The sequence below is a fragment of the Balaenoptera musculus genome, chromosome 19 (assembly GCF_009873245.2).
Source record: "Balaenoptera musculus isolate JJ_BM4_2016_0621 chromosome 19, mBalMus1.pri.v3, whole genome shotgun sequence".
NCBI classification, from domain to species: domain Eukaryota; kingdom Metazoa; phylum Chordata; class Mammalia; order Artiodactyla; family Balaenopteridae; genus Balaenoptera; species Balaenoptera musculus.
Genome location: NC_045803.1, coordinates 36,522,730 through 36,543,542, shown reverse-complemented (window position 1 = coordinate 36,543,542; position 20,813 = coordinate 36,522,730). Strand labels below are relative to the sequence as shown.

Here is a 20,813-nt window from a genome sequence, read left to right as displayed (position 1 = left end):
AACACACCATTGTAAAGCAATTATACTCCAATAAAGATATTTTAAAAATTTTCTTTTTTTGAAAGAATTTTAGAATTTTCACATCTGGCCATTCATAAATCAGACAACAATGCAACCCTTTTAAACCAAATGATTGAAATAAAAACGACCATCCCTTGTATCCTTCCCCTGACTCTTTTGTTTTCTTTTCAATTGCCATTATAGTTAATGCGTTAACATGGAACTCCTCTTTCTCAGAAAATGATTGTTTCAATTGAGTGGTGGCGGATAAGTTTCAAGTGTTCCCTTTCTTAGAGGTAATATCGATTAACTACGATCCCACTGAAAGAGATGATGAGAGTAGGAAGAAAAAAGTGGATAAAGAAACGTTTCATTGGCTTGGTTTCCCAAGGTTTCCTGATGCAGGGTTGGTAGCAAGGTGAGCCCCTTGCTGTCTTATTATTTAATAAGCACACCTCAAGGAATCATCTGAAAATTTACCTAAAATATAAAGTTGGAAGGAAATGGAATCATTACACCAATTATGAGGGTATTGGGAGACTTGTGCTAGACTGATGATTTTTGGTGCCTTCCTTACAGCAAAACTGTTTGGAAAACATTTTTGTTCCCAGGTCACATAATATTATGATTTAAAGAGACACTTTAATTTCATCATTAAATAAAAGTGTGTTAGTTCTAGAAGAAAAGCTCGCCCATCATCTAAAGTAATCTTGTTATATTGGGTAAAATAAGCCTTAGTTTATCCAAGGGACTCAGTGATTGAGTTCAAACTAGAATTAGGTTATGTTCTCCAGATATAATTTTTCCTTTTGGGTTTATGTTTCACTGAATGTTTATTGTCCCTTGTTCTTGTTGCAGTGGGACTACAACTTCCTGGTTGTCTGGGTTTGGGTTCCCCAGAAACAGGCACTGAGAGAAGGATTTGATTATGAGTAGTTTATCTTGGAGATGATCCCAAGAAACGCCAGCAGGGAAGTGAGAATTGTGAGCGAGAGGAGGCTAGAAAGCTGACAGTGTGTATTATCAAGCCAGCGATGACTGGGGGTGACTGGAGCCTCATTCCATTGGGGAAACTCTGGAGCACTGTAAATAGACAAAAGAAAAGGACCAGATTAAGATTATCCTGCCAGAGAGGGCGAGGAGCCTGGAATTTTATGTGATAAGTTGCGTGAGCCTTTGAGGGCTGCTTCTCTGGGGGTATTAGTTTTCTGATAGTTCTGGACTGACAGGCAATGGACAAAACGGGTTCTGAAGGCCAGAGGAAACCCTTAGCAAAGAAATGCAAGAGTTGGCAGTTGGCTGTAGGGCAGGTGTGACTGAAGTGGTAATGGCCAGGGGTTACAGGGTTGGGGTACCAGCAACTTCCCCTACACCAATGAAAGTGAGCGACACCAATACAACAGCCAAAGTGATCTGAATAAAAATGGGACTAATATCGCTAATTAGACACGTTTTCCTGCCCCCATAGGAGAAGCCACATACACTGTAACTGTATTTTGCCTAGAGAGTTTTGAAGGTAGGATTTTTGGTCTTCAGAGCAAGGAGAATTTTAGTAACAAGAGGAGTGTTTCATGTGTCTGAACAGCTTGCTGCAGGACACAGCAGAAGCTTGGTAATTGGATTTTATCAAAAATGGTCTACAAGTCTGTAAATATAAAGGTAACTTCAAAAGTGACTTTCAGTGTGTTACACATTGCATCTATCTGTGCTGAAATTAACTTAATATTTTATGTTGGGCAACAATGAATATCCCCAAGGGCAGCCAATGTGATTATACAGCAAATTGGAAAGAACATTCACATAAACTCACTAATATCCTGATAGAACTCTGCTCCAAATATGTACTTGGTAAACATATGGTTGAATAAGTCCCATAACTCAGAAGAGTTTCAAAGAGAGATCACTGCTGCTTCTGGGAACATTTGTCTCTGGCTCATTTAAAAGACTGTACATTCCTCAGTGGAAAGGATGTTTTTGTCTTTCCCGTCACTGTATTGGTAGTATCTATACAGAAGTAGCCAGAGCAAAAGAGGTGCCCAATACATATTTGCTAGATGAATGAATGAAGAACGGAATATGTGCAGTGCTCAGTGTCTCTCCTCTTTCCTAAGGTCTGTATCACTTCTCAGTACCAGAAGATGTGGTTCTTGGCACTGCCATAGGGAGGGTGAAGGCCAATGATCAGGATATTGGTGAAAATGCACAGTCGTCATATGACATCATTGACGGAGATGGAACAGCACTCTTTGAAATCACTTCTGATGCCCAGGCCCAGGATGGCATTATAAGACTGAGAAAGGTAAGCTCAGGAAGGTTTTGTTCATCTTCAGAATACCTCTTTGAAACTTGAATGTTGAAGGTGGTAGGGGTTGGGTGGGCTTCCTGACATAATCTTAGAACTGGAGGAGGTTTGCCTTCTTGAGCTGTGCAAAAGTGAGTGCCTTTTGCACATAGTCCTACTTTATATTTCAGCTAAACCTCGGTAAACTGTGACCATGGTGGTGCTAGCCTCCCATCTCACCCATCATTTCTTTCCTCTCTTTGTATCAGTGTTTTTCCATGAGCTGCAGGAACTTGCTCAGTTCTTGTCCAGAGCATCCACCTATGTAGGAAAACCAACGCTCTGAAGGCAACCTTCAAGCAATGAGGGACAAAGATTGGTGGACAGTTCCTATTCACTGAAGAAATTATTGTAAGGCATATTGTTTATGATTCCTTAGAGGATTTTCAGTGGGAATAATCCTCATAAGCCCATAGAGGTGGCAAGTTCCATGGCTTTTCATCCTTTTCTATAGAACTCTCCCCATTTCTAATCTCCTGCTTCCTAGAATATCTCTGCAAAATGCATTCAAGTTTCCTGTGTCTTCACTGCAGGCTCTGCTTTTAGGGAAACTCAAAGACAGACAAAGTAGTCCGCTTCAGTTATTCTGGCTAGTTCTGGCACCGGAAGGACAGGGCCCCCCCTGCTATCATTAGATACTCCTAACTGTGATCAAATGTCCAAGCATTGTGGTCAGTGAAGCTCATCTTTGTTTTTCTCCTGGGTGTGGGGCTACGATTGGAGAAAGAAACATCTCTATAAATAGTACAAAGAATATATGGCTTTTTTAAAATTGGAGTGTAATTGCTTTACAATGTTGTGTTAGTTTCTGCCACAAAGTGAAGTGAATCAGCCATATGCATACACATATCCCCTCCCTCTTGGACCTCCCGCCCCGCCTCCATCCCACCCAACTAGGCCATCACATAGCACCAAGCTCAGCTCCCCATGCTATACAGCAGGTTCCCACTAGCTATCTATTTTACACATGGTGGTGTATTTGTCAAACCTAATCTCCCAATTCATCCTCCCCTTCCCTTCCCCTCCATGTCCACACATCCGTTCTCTATGTCTGCCTTTCTATTCCTGCCCTGCAAATAGGTTCATCTGTACCATTTTTCTAGATTCCACATATATGAGTTAATATACGATATTTGTTTTTCTCTTTCTGACTTACTTCACTCTGTATGACAGACTCTAGGTCCATCCACATCTCTACGAATGACCCAATTTCATTTCTTTTTGTGGCTGAATAATATTCCATTACATATATGTACCACATCTTCTTTATCCATTCAGATGTCGATGGACACTTAGGTTGTTTCCATGACCTGGCTATTGTAAATAGTGCTGCAATGAACATTGGGGTACATGTGTCTTTTGGACACATGTCCAAAATATGGTATATGCCCAGTAGTGGGATTCCTGGGTCATATAGTAGTTCTATTTTCAGTTTTTTAAGGAACCTCCATACTGTTCTCCTCAGTGGCTGTATCAATTTACATTCCCACCCATAGTGCAAGAGGCTTCCCTTTTCTCTGCACCCTCTCCATCATTTGTTGTTTGTAGATTTTCTGATGATGGCCATTCTGACTCGTGTGAGGTGATACCTCATTTTAGTTTTGATCTGCATTTCTCTGATAATTAGTGATGTTGAGCATCTTTTCATGTGCCTCTTGGCCATCTATATGTGTTCTTTGGAGAAATGTCTGTTTAGGGCTTCTGCCCATTTTTAAATTGGGTTGTTTGTTTTTTTAATATTGAGCTGCATGAGCTGTTTATATATTTGGGAGATTAATCCTTTGTCTGTTGATTCGTTTGCAAATATTTTCTCCCATTCTGAGTGTTGTCTTTTTGTCTTTGTTTATGGTTTCCTTTGCTGTGCAAAAGCTTTTAAGTTTCATTAGGTCCCATTTGCTTATTTTTGTTTTTATTTCCATTACTCTAGGAGGTGGGTCAAAAGAGATCTTGCTGTGATTTATGTCAAAGAGTGTTCTCCCTATGTTTTCCTCTAAAAGTTTTATAGTGTCTGGCCTTACATTTAGGTCTTTAATCCATTTTGAGTTGATTTTTGTGTATGGTGTTAGGGAGTGTTCTAATTTCATTCTTTTACATGTAGCTGTCCAGTTTTCCCAGCACCACTTATTGAAGAGGCTGTCTTTTCTCCATTGTATATTCTTGCCTCCTTTATCAAAGATAAGGTGACCGTATGTGCATAGGTTTACCTCTGGGCTTTCTATCCTGTTCCATTGATCTATACTTCTGTTTTTGTGCCAATACCATACTGTCTTGATTACTGTAGCTTTGTAGTATAGTCTGAAGTTGGGAGTCTGATTCCTCCAGCTCCTTTTTTTTAACCTCAAGATTGCTTTGGCTATTCAGGGTCTTTTGTGTTTCCATACAAATTGTATAATTTTTTGCTCTAATTCTGTGAAAAGTGTCTGGTAATTTGATGGGGATTGCATTGAACCTGTAGATTGCTTTGGGTAGTATAGTCATTTTCACAATATTGATTCTTCCAATCCAAGAGCATGGTATGTCTCTCCATATTGCAATCTGTGACTGCTTTTGCTCATGATCCTTTGTGTGCATGTGGTAAATGTGAAAAATTCTGTACATTTTCCATATTTATTTCTCATCATGACAACTACATTCATTAAAAAACGTGTAGAACACAGTTCAGTATTTTACAGACATGGGCATTTGCAAAGAAAAATACCCTTTTATCTTCATCATGAGTATTTTGTTCAACATTGTTCTTTATATGCTTGCCATGAAGTAGTACAAATTAATTTTAAAACGGATTTGCTGATTCATGAATTAGAAGATAGATAATAGGTCACAGTGTCAGGAGCCAATAATTTTGCCCTCTGTCTTGATCAGCATTACAATGACATGACTCCAAGCTTACTATCTGACTCTCTCTGTCATGTTTCACAGCGATCTGCTTCCAATGGTCATGCTCTTAAAATCCCCTTTTGGGGAGGTATTGAAAGTGAGAACCTGGAATTTTCTGGATATAGTTTTATATACAAAATCAATTTTAAAAATCAACTTTGAAAAGAAAATGGCTGCATCTATTTTAACTCTGCTGAGTAACACTCACTTTAAACCTGGATGGAGCTCAGTATCAAGAGTTGCAAAGTATTTAAAAACTCATGTGTGAAATAGAGTACAGTATAATTATACTTGAGTCAATTACTGACTAACCCAGAGACACATTTTCCTTGGCTAATGATTCCTAATGTCGTTTTTGTTATTACTATTAACTGCTATTCTTTGTTACCATAAGGTGCTTTTATAAACTGAAGCAATTAGCTGTTTGCTGTATTTTTATTCACCATTATTTGTAAACTTGGAAGCATATACTACACATCTTGACACCAAAAAAACTATGTATTTTACTCTAGAGAACAATCTGTAGGGAGTCATTTTCCCGCAATTCATGGGTCCTCTTTTTTGTTTGACAAAATCCCAAGGACACCAGGATGTGTTCGGGTAGATTGTCATTATGTTGGGCTAAGAATTAAGCAGAATATAATCTCTTATGTTTAACAGCGTTTGTAAAGAATTTGAGATTACAAAATTGTTACAGTAGGGGTGATTAGCAAATTGTGAAAATGTTGATGTTGAATTGCCTATTCATGTACACACGGGTACATGTGTTTAGTAATTTCAGAATAGACAGGGGATTGAGTATCTGCCTTGTTTATTAGAAAATATATCAAAAAAAATCTAAGTCCAATTAGAATGAAATTCAAATATAAGAATCAACATAAAGTTTTGAAATAAGAATATATATTTAAGCTTGTATAGGAGTTCTGAAAGAGTTCACTAATGCCAGCTTGTGTTCCAGCTTATTTTTTTTTAATTTGCACCACAGACGTAAAGTTCAATTTCTTATAAGAATTGCCATGCAAACCTAAATTGTCTCTTTGAACCTTGACAGAAATACATCCTTGACATCTTAAGTATTATGTGTTGCCGAGAGAATTGGACTGTGAGGGTTCTGATGCAGATGGCCTTCTGGTTGTTTAAAGGGACTATGTTCTTTTACCTGCCTCTATTTACGTAGGTCATTAAGTTAAGTCTCTGGGGCTGTTAAGGAAAGAGGTATTAATAGGTCAGAAATATTTTCAGTAATGGTGCAATGAGGTAATTTCAAATTGCTTTTAACTGGTTGGTGGCAGTCACCACCAGACCTAGTTACCTACCTGTCTGTCTATCTATATATCTATCTACCCTAAATATAAACACAGGTAGATATGTGTCTGTATACATATTTCTTTATATGCCCACCTGCTTCACAGCACAGAACTCATATAATAGAGACCTTCTAAGAATGCCCTAAAAAATAATAAGCCTCATTTTAGCCACATGATCAGTAAAGCAGTGATGCTCTGGAAGTGAAATAAGAAAACACTCTTTGTTGGGATTAGTGCTAACTTGTGCTTTATAATGTCTCCATGGACTAAACAATGATTATTTCTACACACTACACATTTCACACACTGTTGCAGAAATGATAACACATTCTTCCCAGCTAGAGATTATGTTCGATGCTGCCTTACCTCTGACCAGCAGAGGCCCGATTAACTGGCTGATTGGTATGCAGACCATGCCTTCACTAGTAAAATTTTATTATGACTCTGAAGTGAAATTTTGATGGCACAATTCATGACTGTGAATATTTTGTGAATTCCAAGTGAAATGAGCAAAACAAAACAAAACAGTAGGAGATTAGATTCACTGAGCTTGTATAATAAACAGATATCAATAAATGCCTGTAAAATTTACAGGTTGAATCTGGGGGAATGGAGAGTGATCCCATTAAGGCTCACAAATGGGCTTAAATGCACATAACGATCATCCATCAGCATTATACTCATTTGTTCTCGCTGCTGTGGTCATTAGTGAGAAACATTCATCTTTGTCATTTCTTAACAGCCTCTGGATTTTGAGACCAAAAAATCCTATACGCTGAAGGTAGAGGCAGCCAATGTCCACACTGACCCGCGTTTCAGCAGCAGGGGGCCCTTTAAAGACACGGCGACAGTCAAAATTGTTGTCGAAGATGCAGATGAGCCTCCAGTCTTCTCTTCACCGACTTACCTCCTCGAAGTTCATGAAAATGCTGCTCTCAACTCCGTGATTGGGCAAGTGACTGCTCGTGACCCCGACATCACGTCCAGTCCTATAAGGTATTTCTCTTTTGAAAGTAAAACTGGCTATAGCGCATGACAAGCAAATCAGTACAAAATGTAATTACGTATGCAGTCTGTGTGGCTGCCTTTGAGACTATGTTCACATGACCAAGGAATTTTGGTCAACATGTACTGCGCTTGTGTGTGTGTGTTGCACACACCTGCGAAGAGCTGCATACAATGCCCAGAGCCAGGAATATCAAGATGAAGAAAGCTATTAAGCTTTCAGAGAGCTCAATGAAAAAGCCAAATCGAATATATTTTGCAGTGCATTTGGGTGGATCTTTTATATGATATTGTTTTTGCTTGTTTGTGCTTTTTTTTTCCTAGCATTAGAAAAGTATTGCTGTTTTTTTTTTTTCTTTCTTTCTTTCTCCTTTGACAGAAAGAGAGTTACAGTGAATTATGTATAAGAATTTAGAGGCATGAGATCACTGTCTCAACACATTAAGAGGCCCCCTCTCTTATTTCTGTGTTCGGTGTTTGGCTTTGAAATTATCTTTTTATCACTTTACGGGCATTTCTGATAGGTCAGCATGTTTGGATCGGTGCCTTTTAGACAAAACCTTTCTCTGCCATTTCAAAAATATCTTTTGTTTATACTTTCCCTGCTCAACATTTTTCCCAGGATGAGAAATATAATCCTTTATTAAAGATTTTCTTCCTTTTTTTTTTTTTTAGAAATAAGGCTCAGTTCTGGGTTTTTCTTGTTGTTGAACTGTGTACATCTTTTCTCTTTTGCCAGTCACCCAAATGACAGTAGATGCTCAAGCTAAATAGCTTTCTTCCAAAAGAACACTGAAAATCTATAACTTGTCCACTGGTCTCCAAGGGTGAAGTGTTAGTTAATGATGTGTTTGAGTGTGGATTTCAAATATTGCTTTAGAAATGTTTGTTGAAAAAGAGAGAGAAAACTAGACAGAAGAATACAGTTTTAAAGAATTGTCCGGTTAATTTATGAGTTAGATGTCAGCTTATATCCAAGTTATTCAATTTCTAAGTTACAGGGACCTACGGCAGATATCTTTCTAATTACTTTATTCAGGGAAACTCGAGACAAGTGAGCTTTCTGAAAGCTTTACTTATTCACTTCTTTTTTATGTATTAAACTCCCAATACTCCCAAGGGTGCTGAAACTATGAGGCTGGAGGTGAAACCCAGCAGAATAATCAGTGCCCCAAATAATTTGAGTTTGGGCAAAAAAAGAATTATTTTCAGGTCCGGAAAAGTTGTTTTTAACACAAGTCATTTCTAAATTCAGGATAATAGAGTGTATCTCATAAGGATATATAAAAAAAAATCCTTTCTTCAAAAGAGCTCAACCTCTAAGAAGGGGATTTGAGGAACCGTCAGTGGCCCATTCTCTGTTCTAAAGGAACTCAACAAGTTGTGGACACACAGAATGGCCTCTATTTGGCTAAGAAAATCATATCTATCAAAGGGACAAGTATTGAATACAAGGGCAGGAAGTATCCAGAAAAATAAATTTACATGGGCATCCATTTTTTGACTAAATAGTGAAGTTGTGAAGTGGCTTTATACTGAAATTCTAATATAAATAGAGACAGTGGTACTTGTTGAATGAATGAATCTGCCCCGTTTTCCACTGTTACTCCAAAGAACACAGAACAGAGCAATTGCCACTTTCTTCACATCTTCAAGCATAAGAGAGAATATGAAGAAAGTAAACAAGATTGGTCTAACCGAGAGACCAGCCATGGGGCCAGTTTAGCATTTGATTTGTCAAGATTTCTACTCTTGTCAGCAAAGAACCCATAGGGGGCCAGGAGCATGCCAAGCTGAGGACCCTCAGGGCAAATAGGGGTTCAGATATCAGGGCAATCCCATGTACACCCCAAACATGGAATCTATAGTACCAGCGGGAACAGACTTCCTGTGCAGAAACATGTTCTTCATCAGCTGGAGATGAAGTTTGAGTAACTTTTGATACCAAAGTGAAAGTGATACTAACCTCAAATTGGTTAGAAGTGGGTAAACATCCAGGTTCATAGCTCCCCACATGTTTTTGCCCATTTTATAATCTATCCATTGACTGATGTAAAAATGGAGATATGCTGATAATCATTCCAGCTCACAGGGAATCAAGTGATGATTATCATTGTAGTTGATTGTTATTGCTATTGTTATTTTTTATAATTGTCAGTGGCATAAAAGGCAGGTGAAGAAGAAGCTTGAGGCTGCTTAGCAACAACTGCCCAACCTGGAAGCATTTTGTTTCCAGGCAAACTAAAGGGTGTCTGGGGCTGTGTTACCAGGAAGAGATGGACAGATAAAGTACCATTTGATGACACAGGCATACTCTAGCTCTGATAGATGTCAGGCAAGTGCTAGTTCCTTGGCATATATGGTTTCACCCGAAGAAGGGGCGATTACTGTTTCAAATCATTTACAACAGGGTTTTGATGCATTATTCAGAAAGTGAGCCCCACACCATTCTGACTGGAGGTGGACTGGCTCCATAGGAATGAATCTAGAATGTAAGAATCACCAACTGCATTTTTCAGTATCTGTTCTGCATTTTTGCAGTTGTCCCTCCCCTAATCCCTGTCCCCCCAGCTGGGTTATGGAGAGCAGCTTTCCTCTGTCGATGCACAATTGGTTAATTTGTGCAGAAAATTAAATTTCCTGACTAGCCAGAGCAGTGCATAGTTCCTTGTAAGTCTAGCAGACAGATTTAGAGCCATTTAACCTTTTTAAACAGAACTAGAGGACACAGATATTCAGGGAATTATCAAGTAACAAATAACAAAGCATGATTTTCTCTTTAGGGCTGTTGTATTTTATATGCTAACAAGAATGTACGCATCTTTTAGGGGAATGTTTACTTTGCCATCCAGCAAGACATAGGCATTTATTGTGGCATCTGCCATGTTAAAACATGCAGTCATTAATTGGTTGGTCAACTTCCTCTAAGACTCAGCTTCTTTTGAGAGCACATTGTCAAGCTGAAAATATCATGTATTTTAAAATTCTTATAACTAAACCTATTTCTATGTCTATAAACATATCTGTATCTATATCTATGTCTGTATAAGCCCATCAGGGCAAACAGACAGTGATACAGAGGCAAAATTCATGGTCTTACCGTCTCCCTTCCAGGAACATTAATTAATAAGCATGTGCTGCTTTCTTCAATACCGTATGCTTCTCAGTAATACAGAATACGATTGTGTAAATTATTTAAAAGATGCCATATCTTGAAACTACAGCAGACTACATTTCAAATCCTGTCACTCCTACTTCCCAGTCAGACAGCTGGTCTCTTGGAATTCTCTGAGACTCAGCTTCCTCATCTGTATTTTGGGATAATATCATCTTTGGAGCTATTAACACTACCAACTAATAAAGCCACCATAAATTTCATATCTTAAATGCAAATTAAAAACCTAGTACTCATTTCACCTTGCAGTAAACCTTTCTCTGCTCCAAATAAATAAATAAATAAATAAAAATAATAAAATCTTAGTACTCATTTTAGCAGAGATTCTTCTACTCAAGGTTGCTGACTGTGCAGAATTACCTGTTATTTTTTATTTAACAGTTACATGCTAAATAGTCTAATTAGCATCATTTAGTCTAATTTGCCCTTGCTACTGTGATGAATATTGTTACTAGTGAGTGCTTACTATGTGGCAGGGATTTGCTAAATGTATTCAGTTCATTTCCTAACACCTTTATGAGATAATACGTATACTCATTTAACAGATGAGGAAACCGAGGATGAAAAGACTAACTTGCCCATTGTCATACAAATAGTTAAGAATGGAACTGTGGTTCCTACATTTTTTTTTTTTTCTGGCAGTGCAATACCTGCTTTCTGTTCCTTTGTCACACTCCCTTTCTTTCCCTATGATCTCTGTGACTCAGACTGTGTCTCTACGTATTGTGATGGCATAGCAGGACCAATTTTTTCCCTCAAAATCTTCTTTTATGTGTTTGTTTATTTTTAATTATATAATTTTCAGGTGTACAGCATTATAGTTCAACATCTGCATACACTACAGAGAGAGCACCACCACAAGTCTAGTCACCGTCCATCACCATACAGCAGATCCCCTTCATCCATTTCACCACCTCAACCCTGTTCCCTTCTTGGTAGCTACTAATCTATTCTCTGTATTTATGAATTTGTTTTTATTTTATTTTGTTTGTTCATTACTTTGTCTCAGATGACACATATGAGTAAAATCATACAGTATTTGTCTTTCTCTGTCTGACTTATTTCACTAAGCATAATACCTTCAAGGTCTATGTTTTCACAAATGGCAGGATTTCATTCTTTTTTTTATGACTGAGTAATATTCCATTGTGTGCATGTACATGTTTGTATGACATCTTCTTTATCCATTCATCTGTAGATGGACACTTAGGTTGTTTCCATATCTTGGCTATTATAAACAAGACTGCATTGAATTAGCAGGACCAATTTAATTGAAATAATAAACTATTCATTCTCTAAATGGTCTCATTCAGTCCAGGATGCATACCAGGAAAAAAGGAGCATACATATATCAGGTCTGTGGAATTAACCAGAGTATGGGTGGAGTGTTCCTTTCTCATCAGTCTAGCCCCTTTGTATGGGTTTGTTACTATCGGTTGTGAACCAAACTGTGATTAGGAGGTAAAGGGAAAAACAATGTTATTGTTATTTGATGAATCAGACATTGTGCTAAGTTTCTATTATGTATCATTTCACTTAATTCTCACAAAAGACACCTATGAAGTAGTCAGTATGATTCCAGCGTTATGGAGAAGGAGACTGAGGCTCTGAAAAGATGCTTCCTGTGCATGTTGACATAGCAGGGGGTGTGGGGCCAGGGTTTAAACCCAGGTTTCTTCTTACCACTGACCACTATGTCTATGCATGCTTTGCTACGTTCTGGTATTTTGCATGAGGTGTAAGATGATGACAGCTAATGTTTACTGAGTCAGTACTTTGTGATAGACACTCTGAAATGGCATTTGAGGGAGCAAATTGTTTATCCTTAAGGTAAAAGTTCCTAGCACAGAGTAGGTGTTAAATACAGGTCAGTGCTTTCATGTAAACCTGCTACGGCTCATTTTTTCCCTCTCAATAAAGTCATGTCAAGTGTGTATTTGATTTCACCATGGCTTTGAGTGGCATGTGACTGTTTTTTTAGATAGTTGCTTCCTATTTATTTTTTGCAAAGCATTCTCCATGAGTAAGACTACATGAGCTGCTTAAATTAAAAGTGGGAATGATGGCCATTCAGCAGGCAAAGCAGGCTGACACATGACCACGGCGGCCACAGTGCTCTGTTGCCCTAATTCCTCTCTTGAATATAAGTGCCCACTCAACACAAGACACTGCTTTTTTTTTTTCCTACTTGTATTCTGGCATTTTTATAATTCGCCTCAGTTACCAGGCTTGCTGTTAATGAGCTCTTTTCCTGAAAACACTTCTTATAGTCCTGATGTCCAATGATGCTACAGTGGAAATGTTTCATACTGTAGAAAAGCTGGCAATTGTTTGGCGAGTAAACTGTGTATCGATTGACTCTCTCCTCAATCTTGCAATAACTCCCAAGAGACCTTGTCTTTTTGTTGTTGTTGTTTTTAATTGTGATAAGAACACTTTACATGAGATCTACCCTTTTAACAGATTTTTAAGTGTACAGCACAGTATTGTTAACTGCAAGCACAATGTTATACAGCACATCCCTAAAACGTATTTGTCTTGCGTAACTGAAACTTTATAGCCATTGATTAGCAACTTCTCATTCCTCCCTTCTCCCAGCCCCTGGCAACCACCATTCTGTGCTTCCATGGCTGACTATTTTAGATACCTCATATAAGTGGAATCATGCTATAATATCTTTCTGTGACTGGTTTCTTGTACTTAGCAAAATGTCCTCCAGGCTCATCGATGTTGCTGCACATTACAGAATTTTCTTCTTTTTAAGGCTGAATAATACTCCATTCTGTCTATACACCACATTTTCTTTATCCATTCATCTGTCGATGGACATTTAGGTTGTTTCCACATCTTGGCTATTGTGAATAATGCTGCAGTGAACGTAGGACTGCTAATATGATTTCAGTTAGTTTGAATAAATGCCCTGAAGTGAGATTGCTGAATTATATGGTAGTTCTATTTTAATTTTTTTTAGGAACTTTCATACTGTTTTCCATAGCTGCTGCACCACTTTGCATTCCTACCAACAGTGTACATGGGTCTAGTACATGGACTAAGTCTTTTTAAAACAATTAAAACTTGGTCACTTAGTTCCTGCACACTCTTAGCCAGTTAAAATTTGATTCTCTCCCAATTCAACAGTACCAGCTTTTCCAAGTCATTTTCCCAAAACACTCACTGTACTGCTAATTCAGCTAATAGTGATTAATATTAATTAAGTCATATATTCATTTAGTCACATGGCCATTCATTCACATTACACACTCTCTCTCTCTCTCTCTCTCTCTATATATATATATATAAAACACATGTTATATATACTATATATTATATTCTGTGGCACATATGACTTGTCTATATCCATATCTATATATTTATATCTATATCTATATCTATCTAATCTATGGTTTCCTAAGGAATTTCTATAAAGACAGATCCTCTGCCCTCATGGACCTTGTTCTATAGTAAGGAGGCTGGTTAAATAGCCATGTTAAATTCAAGTCTTTCACATTTATCTAACTAACCTTTAAGGCTATCTGAAAATGATAAACAAAACTAGATTATGGAACTTTAGGGTCACATAGAGGAAGAGGTTTCCTAGTTGTCTAAGGAATTGCAATAGAAGCAACCACAGATATCCAGTGATGTTAAAGTGGAAATATCTCACACTCTAGAGAACCTAGTATTAATCTGGAGGGTGGACTGTATGTATATAATTTTCTCTCATTTTTTATTCCCTCCCTCCCTTCCTCCCTCCTCTTTCTCTCTCACTATAAAGAGAAGCTTTGGGTAGAAAAAAGACTCCTTTTTTCCCTTAAAGGAATAATAAATAATATGTGATGCGGGGACTTTAGAATTCTGGGACTAGCAGAACTCAGATAATATTATTTATTAAAGCAGTTAGAGCAACCAGTAGAGCAATTAGAGGCAAAAGTTGAAAACTTGTAGATGGAATTTTTGATACTTGAAGTGCATGGGAGAAAATGTTAAAATGGTTTCTTTAGGCATAATAACAAAAGCTAGAATGAAATTAAACAGTGAGAAAGAAACAGTTGGAGTTCAGTGAAATACATAACTGATTCATAACTAAGGGGTTTATTTCATTATTAGTGGCTCTAAACAGCATCTTTCCTTGAAGTTGGCTCAACATTGTATCTTCCTATAAATTTGCCACAGCAAAATAGTTTTTATAATATAAAAGTGCATTTATTCCTATTAAATTTGGAAACTAGAATATACACTGCCCTTCTCCAAGCATCTCCCTAACTGTGCTCTAAGGAACATCACTGGGACAAAAGACAGGGCAGCCAGATCAATTTGAACTCGAGCTTCTTTGCACTAGGATTTCATAGATGAGTTACTTGGCTCAGGGGCTTTGCACTCTTTAAGAGGGAGAGATTTAGTCTTTGAACTTTCGGTAATTTTTCAGAGAATCTGAAACATTTGATGTAAAGGACATTCAGGCTTCTGTGCTGGTCTGTGCTCTAGATTCTAATGCATCAAGCATTTCAGAGCATCGCAAACATCATGACACTTATTCCTATTTGTGTAGTAGGATATACGTTGCCCCCTTTTCCTTTCCATAGAACCTACTTAAGGGAGGACCCATGACTAGTGAATACTTTAAGTCTATTGCATGAGGCCAGAAGTTAGCAAACTATAGCCTGTGTGCAGAATCTGGCCTCCCACATTTTTAAAAAATAAAGTTTTATTGGAACACAGCCACTCTGCAGTGGAATAGTTGTGACAGAGACAGTATGACCTGCAAAGCCTAAGATATTTACTTTACCAAAGAGTTTGTCATCTCCTACAATAGACTGGTAAGAGCTTGGATTTTCATCAGTAATTTGAATAGTTGGTTCTCACATAATTCCAGGATCTTATTCTGTCTAGGAAACTCCCTAAAGGTAAGATTTTAAAAATATTTTTTAAACTTGGAGTAGTCAAAGAAATTCCTTTATTAGAATCCAGCTGTATATGATGGGGTTGATGTCCCCCACGCTTGCCTTAGAACCCTTGGGACGTTAGTTCTCATGGGGCACCTGACAGTGTGCACTTACGTTGAGTCAGCCAGAAAAATCTGGCTTCATTTAGTGTAGCTTTAGGGAAAATCACCATAACTACCATACACACTGTGAAAGGACATCCTGAAAAAGACTGAGATGCTTACTCTCTTGGACTGGGGAATATATTTGTTTCTTGCATGAATTTCTCATAATACCCTATTTTTCTACCTGCCCCTTCTGTTCTCCAGGCCTCAGTGATGACTACGGTACAGGGTTTTTAGAACTGAGGCTGGTGATTGCCTTAGCCAGACTCTGGTCTCTGCACTTCAATGCCTTGGCAAAACCTCTGACTTGCACAGCAACATTTCTCTCTCTGAAAGCATGAAGTGGCATGAAATAGAATTTCACTTGGAACAGACTTGCTGGAGTATGTTCAACAAACTCTAACATGCATTCTCCAATACAAGAGTAGATGTTTAATGAGTAATACTGGAAATTTTTTGTGGATCTTCAGTCATGCCTATTTAGTGTTTTAGCACAGTGCCCTTCACATATGTCTCATTTACACTGTATGACATGAACTCTATGAATTACCTATATTCTTATCCCCATTAAACACGTCGGTTGCAGGTTGTTTTCCTGGGAAGTAGATGGAGTGTGAAGTGCAAGCTGTTTGTTAGAGAGCAGCACCTGTGACTGGAAGGGGACAGAAGCAGGCAGACTTGGGGAGCAGTAAAACTGCAGTGCAATCCCAGCAAAGCCTTGGCCCAACCCAGTGGGATGAGTGTTGATCATCAGAGGAGTCCTGTGTCCTGCCGGAATGGTAGGGCCTTTATCCCTCTGCTGGCTTAATCTCCAGGTAACTCCTGGAGAGGACAATTTCTGAAAAAGAGGCAGATTCTAAGGACCTGCTATCTAGAGGGTCTCCCCTGACTGCTCATCCTACAGCTCTGGCATCCTTCCTTAAAGGGACCTCTGCCCCGAGTATGTCCATCACAGATAAGTGCACGGAACCTCTTTACTGGTGTAGTAATTTGCCCAACTTCACGCTGCTAGTCATCTAGCTCCAAACTCACGTGTTACCTCCAAACTACAGTGTCTTCTCTTAGGCAAATATATATTTGTTCTACATTTTTAGATGCAAATGCTAAAGCGGCAAATTGATTTAGCTGAAATGTTACCAGTGTGGTATGGTAAACCTGACTAACAATAATCAAAAATTATCAAACTGATGAGAAACTCTGGTCTGAAGTGCAGGAGGAGAGGCCTCTGAATGCAGTCCCCCTATGAGCAAGTGGAACTAGACTGAGCACAGAGGAAAAGAAAAAAAGTTTGGAGAATCTTGAAGTCGTAAACCTGGGGCTCAGATATAAACCTGATGGAAGCCGTAACTTGGGTCTCAGACGCTGGCCGAATCCCCCAACGCTGTGCCCTGGAGCAGAGAAGGCTAGCGCCCAGCGCCCTGCATGACTCAGACCCAACGCCTGGCCCTCAGGTGACTGCACCTGACTGGGAAGCCCCTGACAGGAGGCCACCCCTCAGGCGTCTCCGGTACCCAAGGAGAGGAGCCACCGACAGGATGCCCGGCCCTCAGGCAACTCCATGACAGGATGGCTGCCCGAACTATGTGGCTGACAGGGTCTTGGTGCTCGGGCCTGGTGTCAGGCCTGAACCTCTGTGGTGGGAGAGCCAAGATCAGGACACTGGACCACCAGAGACCACCGAGACCCACGTAATATCAATCGGCGAGAGCTCTCCCAGCGATCTCCATCTCAATGCTAAGACCCAGCTCCACCCAACAGCCACCAAGCTCCAGTGCTGGATGCCCCATGCCAAACAACTAGCAAGACAGGAACACAACCCCACACATTAGCAGAGACGCAGCTTAAAATCATACTAAGTTCACAGACATCCCGAAACACAACACTGGACGCAGCCCTGCCCACCAGAAAGACAAGATCCAGCCCCACCCACCAGAACACAGGCACCAGTGCCCTCCACCAGGAAACCTACACAAGCCACTGAACCAACCTTACCCACTGGGAGCAGACACTAAAAACAACGGGAACTATGAACCTGCAGCCTGAGAAAATGAGACCCCAAACACAGTAAGTTAAGCAAAATGGGAAGACAGAAAAATAAGCAACAAATGAAGGAGCAAGGTAAAAACTCACCAGACCAAACAAATGAAGAGGAAATAGGCAGTCTACCTGAAAAAGAATTCAGAGTAATGATAGTAAAGATGATCCAAAATCTTGGAAATAGAATGGAGAAAATACAAGAAACGTTTAACAAGGACCTAGAAGAACTAAAGAGCAAACAAACAAGGATGAACAACACAATAACTGAAATGAAAAATTCTCTAGAAGGAATCAGTAGCAGAATAAATGAGGAAGGAGAACGGATAAGTGACCTGGAAGACAAAATAGTGGAAATAGCTACCACAGAGCAGAATAAAGAAAAAAGAATGAGAAGAATTGAGGACAATCTCAGAGACCTATGGGACAACATTAAATGCACCAACATTCAAATTATAGGGGTGTCAGAAGAAAAAGAGAAAAAGAAGGGGTCTGAGAAAACATTCGAAGAGATTATAGTTGAAAACTTCCCTAACATGGGAAAAGAAATAGTCAATCAAGTCCAGAAAGTGCAGAGAGTCCTATACAGGACAAATACGAGGAGAAACATGCCAAGGCACATATTAATCACGATATCAAAAATTAAATAAAAAGAAAAAAATATTAAAAGCAGCAAGGGAAAAGCAACAAATGACATACAAGGGAACCCCCATAAGGTTAAGAGCTGATCTTTCAGCAGAAACTCTGCAAGCCAGAAGGGAGTGGCAGGACATATTTAAGTGGTGAAAGGGAAAAACCTACAACCAAGATTACTCTACCCAGCAAGGATCTCATTCAGATTCTATGGAGCAATTAAAACCTTTACAGACAAGCAAAAGCTAAGAGAATTCACCACAACCAAACCAGCTTTACAACAAATGCTAAAGGAACATCTTTGGGCAGGAAACACAAGAGAAGGAAAAGACCTACAAAAACAAACCCAAAACAATTAAGAAAATGGTAATAGGAACATACATATCGACAATTACCTTAAATGTAAATGGATTAAATGCTCCAACCAAAAGACATAGACTGGCTGAATAGATACAAGAACAAGACCATATATATGCTGTCTACAAGAGACCCATTTCAGACCTAGTGACACATAGAGACTGAAAGATGGAAAATGATATTCCATGCAAATGGAAATCAAAAGAAAGCTGGAGTAGCAATTCTCATATCAGACAAAATCGACTTTAAAATAAAGACTATTAAAAGAGACAAAGAAGGACACTACATAATGATCAAGGGATCAATCCAAGAAGAAGATATAACAATTGTAAATATTTTTGCACACAACATAGGAGAACCTCACTACATAAGGCAAATGCTAACAGCCATAAAAGGGGAAATCGACAGTAACACAAAAATAGTAGGGGACTTTAACACCCCACTTTCACCAATGGACAAATCATCCAAAATGAAAATAAATAAGGAAACACAAGCTTTAAATAACACATTAAACAAGATGGACTTAATTGATATTTATAGGACATTCCATCCAAAAACAACAGAATACACTTTCTTCTCAACTGCTTATGGAACATTCTCCAGGATCATATCTTTGTTCACAAATTAAGCCTTGGTACATTTAAGAAAACTGAAATTGTATCAAGTATCTTTTCTGACCACACTATGAGACAAGGTAGCAATTATGGGGAAAAAAAACTTTAAAAAAATAAAAACAAATGGAAGCTAAACAATATGCTACTAAATAACCAAGATATCACTGAAGAAATCAAACAGGAAATCAAAAAATACCTAGAAACAAATGACAATGAAAACACGACGACCCAAAACCTATGGGATGCAGCAAAAGCAGTTCTAAGAGGGAAGTTTATAGCAATACAATCCTACCTCAAGAAACAAGAAACATCTCAAATGAACAACCTAATCTTACACCTAAAACAATTAGAGAAAGAAGAACCAAAAAAAACCAAAGTTAGCAGAAGGAAAGAAATCATAAAGATCAGATCAGAAATAAATGAAAAGGAAATGAAGAAAACAATAACAAAGATCAAGAAAACGAAAAGCTGGTTCTTTGAGACGGTAAACAAAATTGATAAACCATTAGCCATACTCATCAAGAAGAAAAAGGAGAAGACTCAAATCAGCAGAGTTAGAAATGAAAAAGGAGAAGTAACAACTCACCCTGCAGAAATACGAAGAATCATAAGGGCTTACTACAAGCAACTATATGCCAATAAAATGGACAACCTGGAAGAAATGGACAAATTGTTAGAAAAGCACAACCTGCCGAGACTGAACCAGGAAGAAATAGAAAATATGAACAGACCAATCACAAGCACTGAAATTGAAACTGTGATTAAAAATCTTCCAACAAACAAAAGCCCAGGACCAGACAGCTTCACAGGCAAATTCTATCAAACATTTAGAGAAGAGCTAACACCTATCCTTCTCAAACTCTTCCAAAATATAGCAGAGGAAGGAACAGTCCCAAACTCATTCTATGAGGCCACCATCACGTTGATACCAAAACCAGACAAAGATGTCAAAAAAAGAAAACTACAGACCAATATCACTGATGAACATAGATGCAAAAATCCTCAACAAAATACTACCAAACGGAATCCAGCAGCACATTAAAAGGATCATCCACCATGATCAAGTGGGGTTTATCCCAGGAATGCAAGGATTCTTCAATATAGGCAAAACAATCAATGTGATACACCATATTAACAAATTGAAGGATAAAAACCATATGAAAATCTCAATAGATGCAGCAAAATCTTTTCACAGAATTCAGCACCCATTTATGATAAAAACTCTCCAGAAAGTAGGCATAGAGGGAACTTACCTCAACATAATACAGGCCACATATGACAAACCCACAGCCAGCATCATTCTCAGTGGAGAAAAGCTGAAGCAGGATCAAGACAAGGTTGCCCACACTCACCACTGTTATTCAACATAGTTTTGGAAGTTTTAGCCACAGCAATCAGAGAAGAAAAAGAAATAAAAGGAATC

The 20,813-nt window shown here is 38.6% G+C and overlaps 1 protein-coding gene across 1 annotated transcript in view; it reads left to right on the top strand.

The window, feature by feature from the left end:
- Positions 1-20,813, top strand: part of CDH8 (cadherin 8) — a 366,357-nt gene that overhangs the window by 219,079 nt on the left and 126,465 nt on the right. Inside the window, exons 6-7 of the mRNA XM_036835108.1 lie at positions 2,112-2,299; positions 7,268-7,521. Of these exons, the coding sequence (XP_036691003.1) occupies positions 2,112-2,299; positions 7,268-7,521 (442 nt within the window). The remainder of the gene's footprint in view (positions 1-2,111; positions 2,300-7,267; positions 7,522-20,813) is intronic.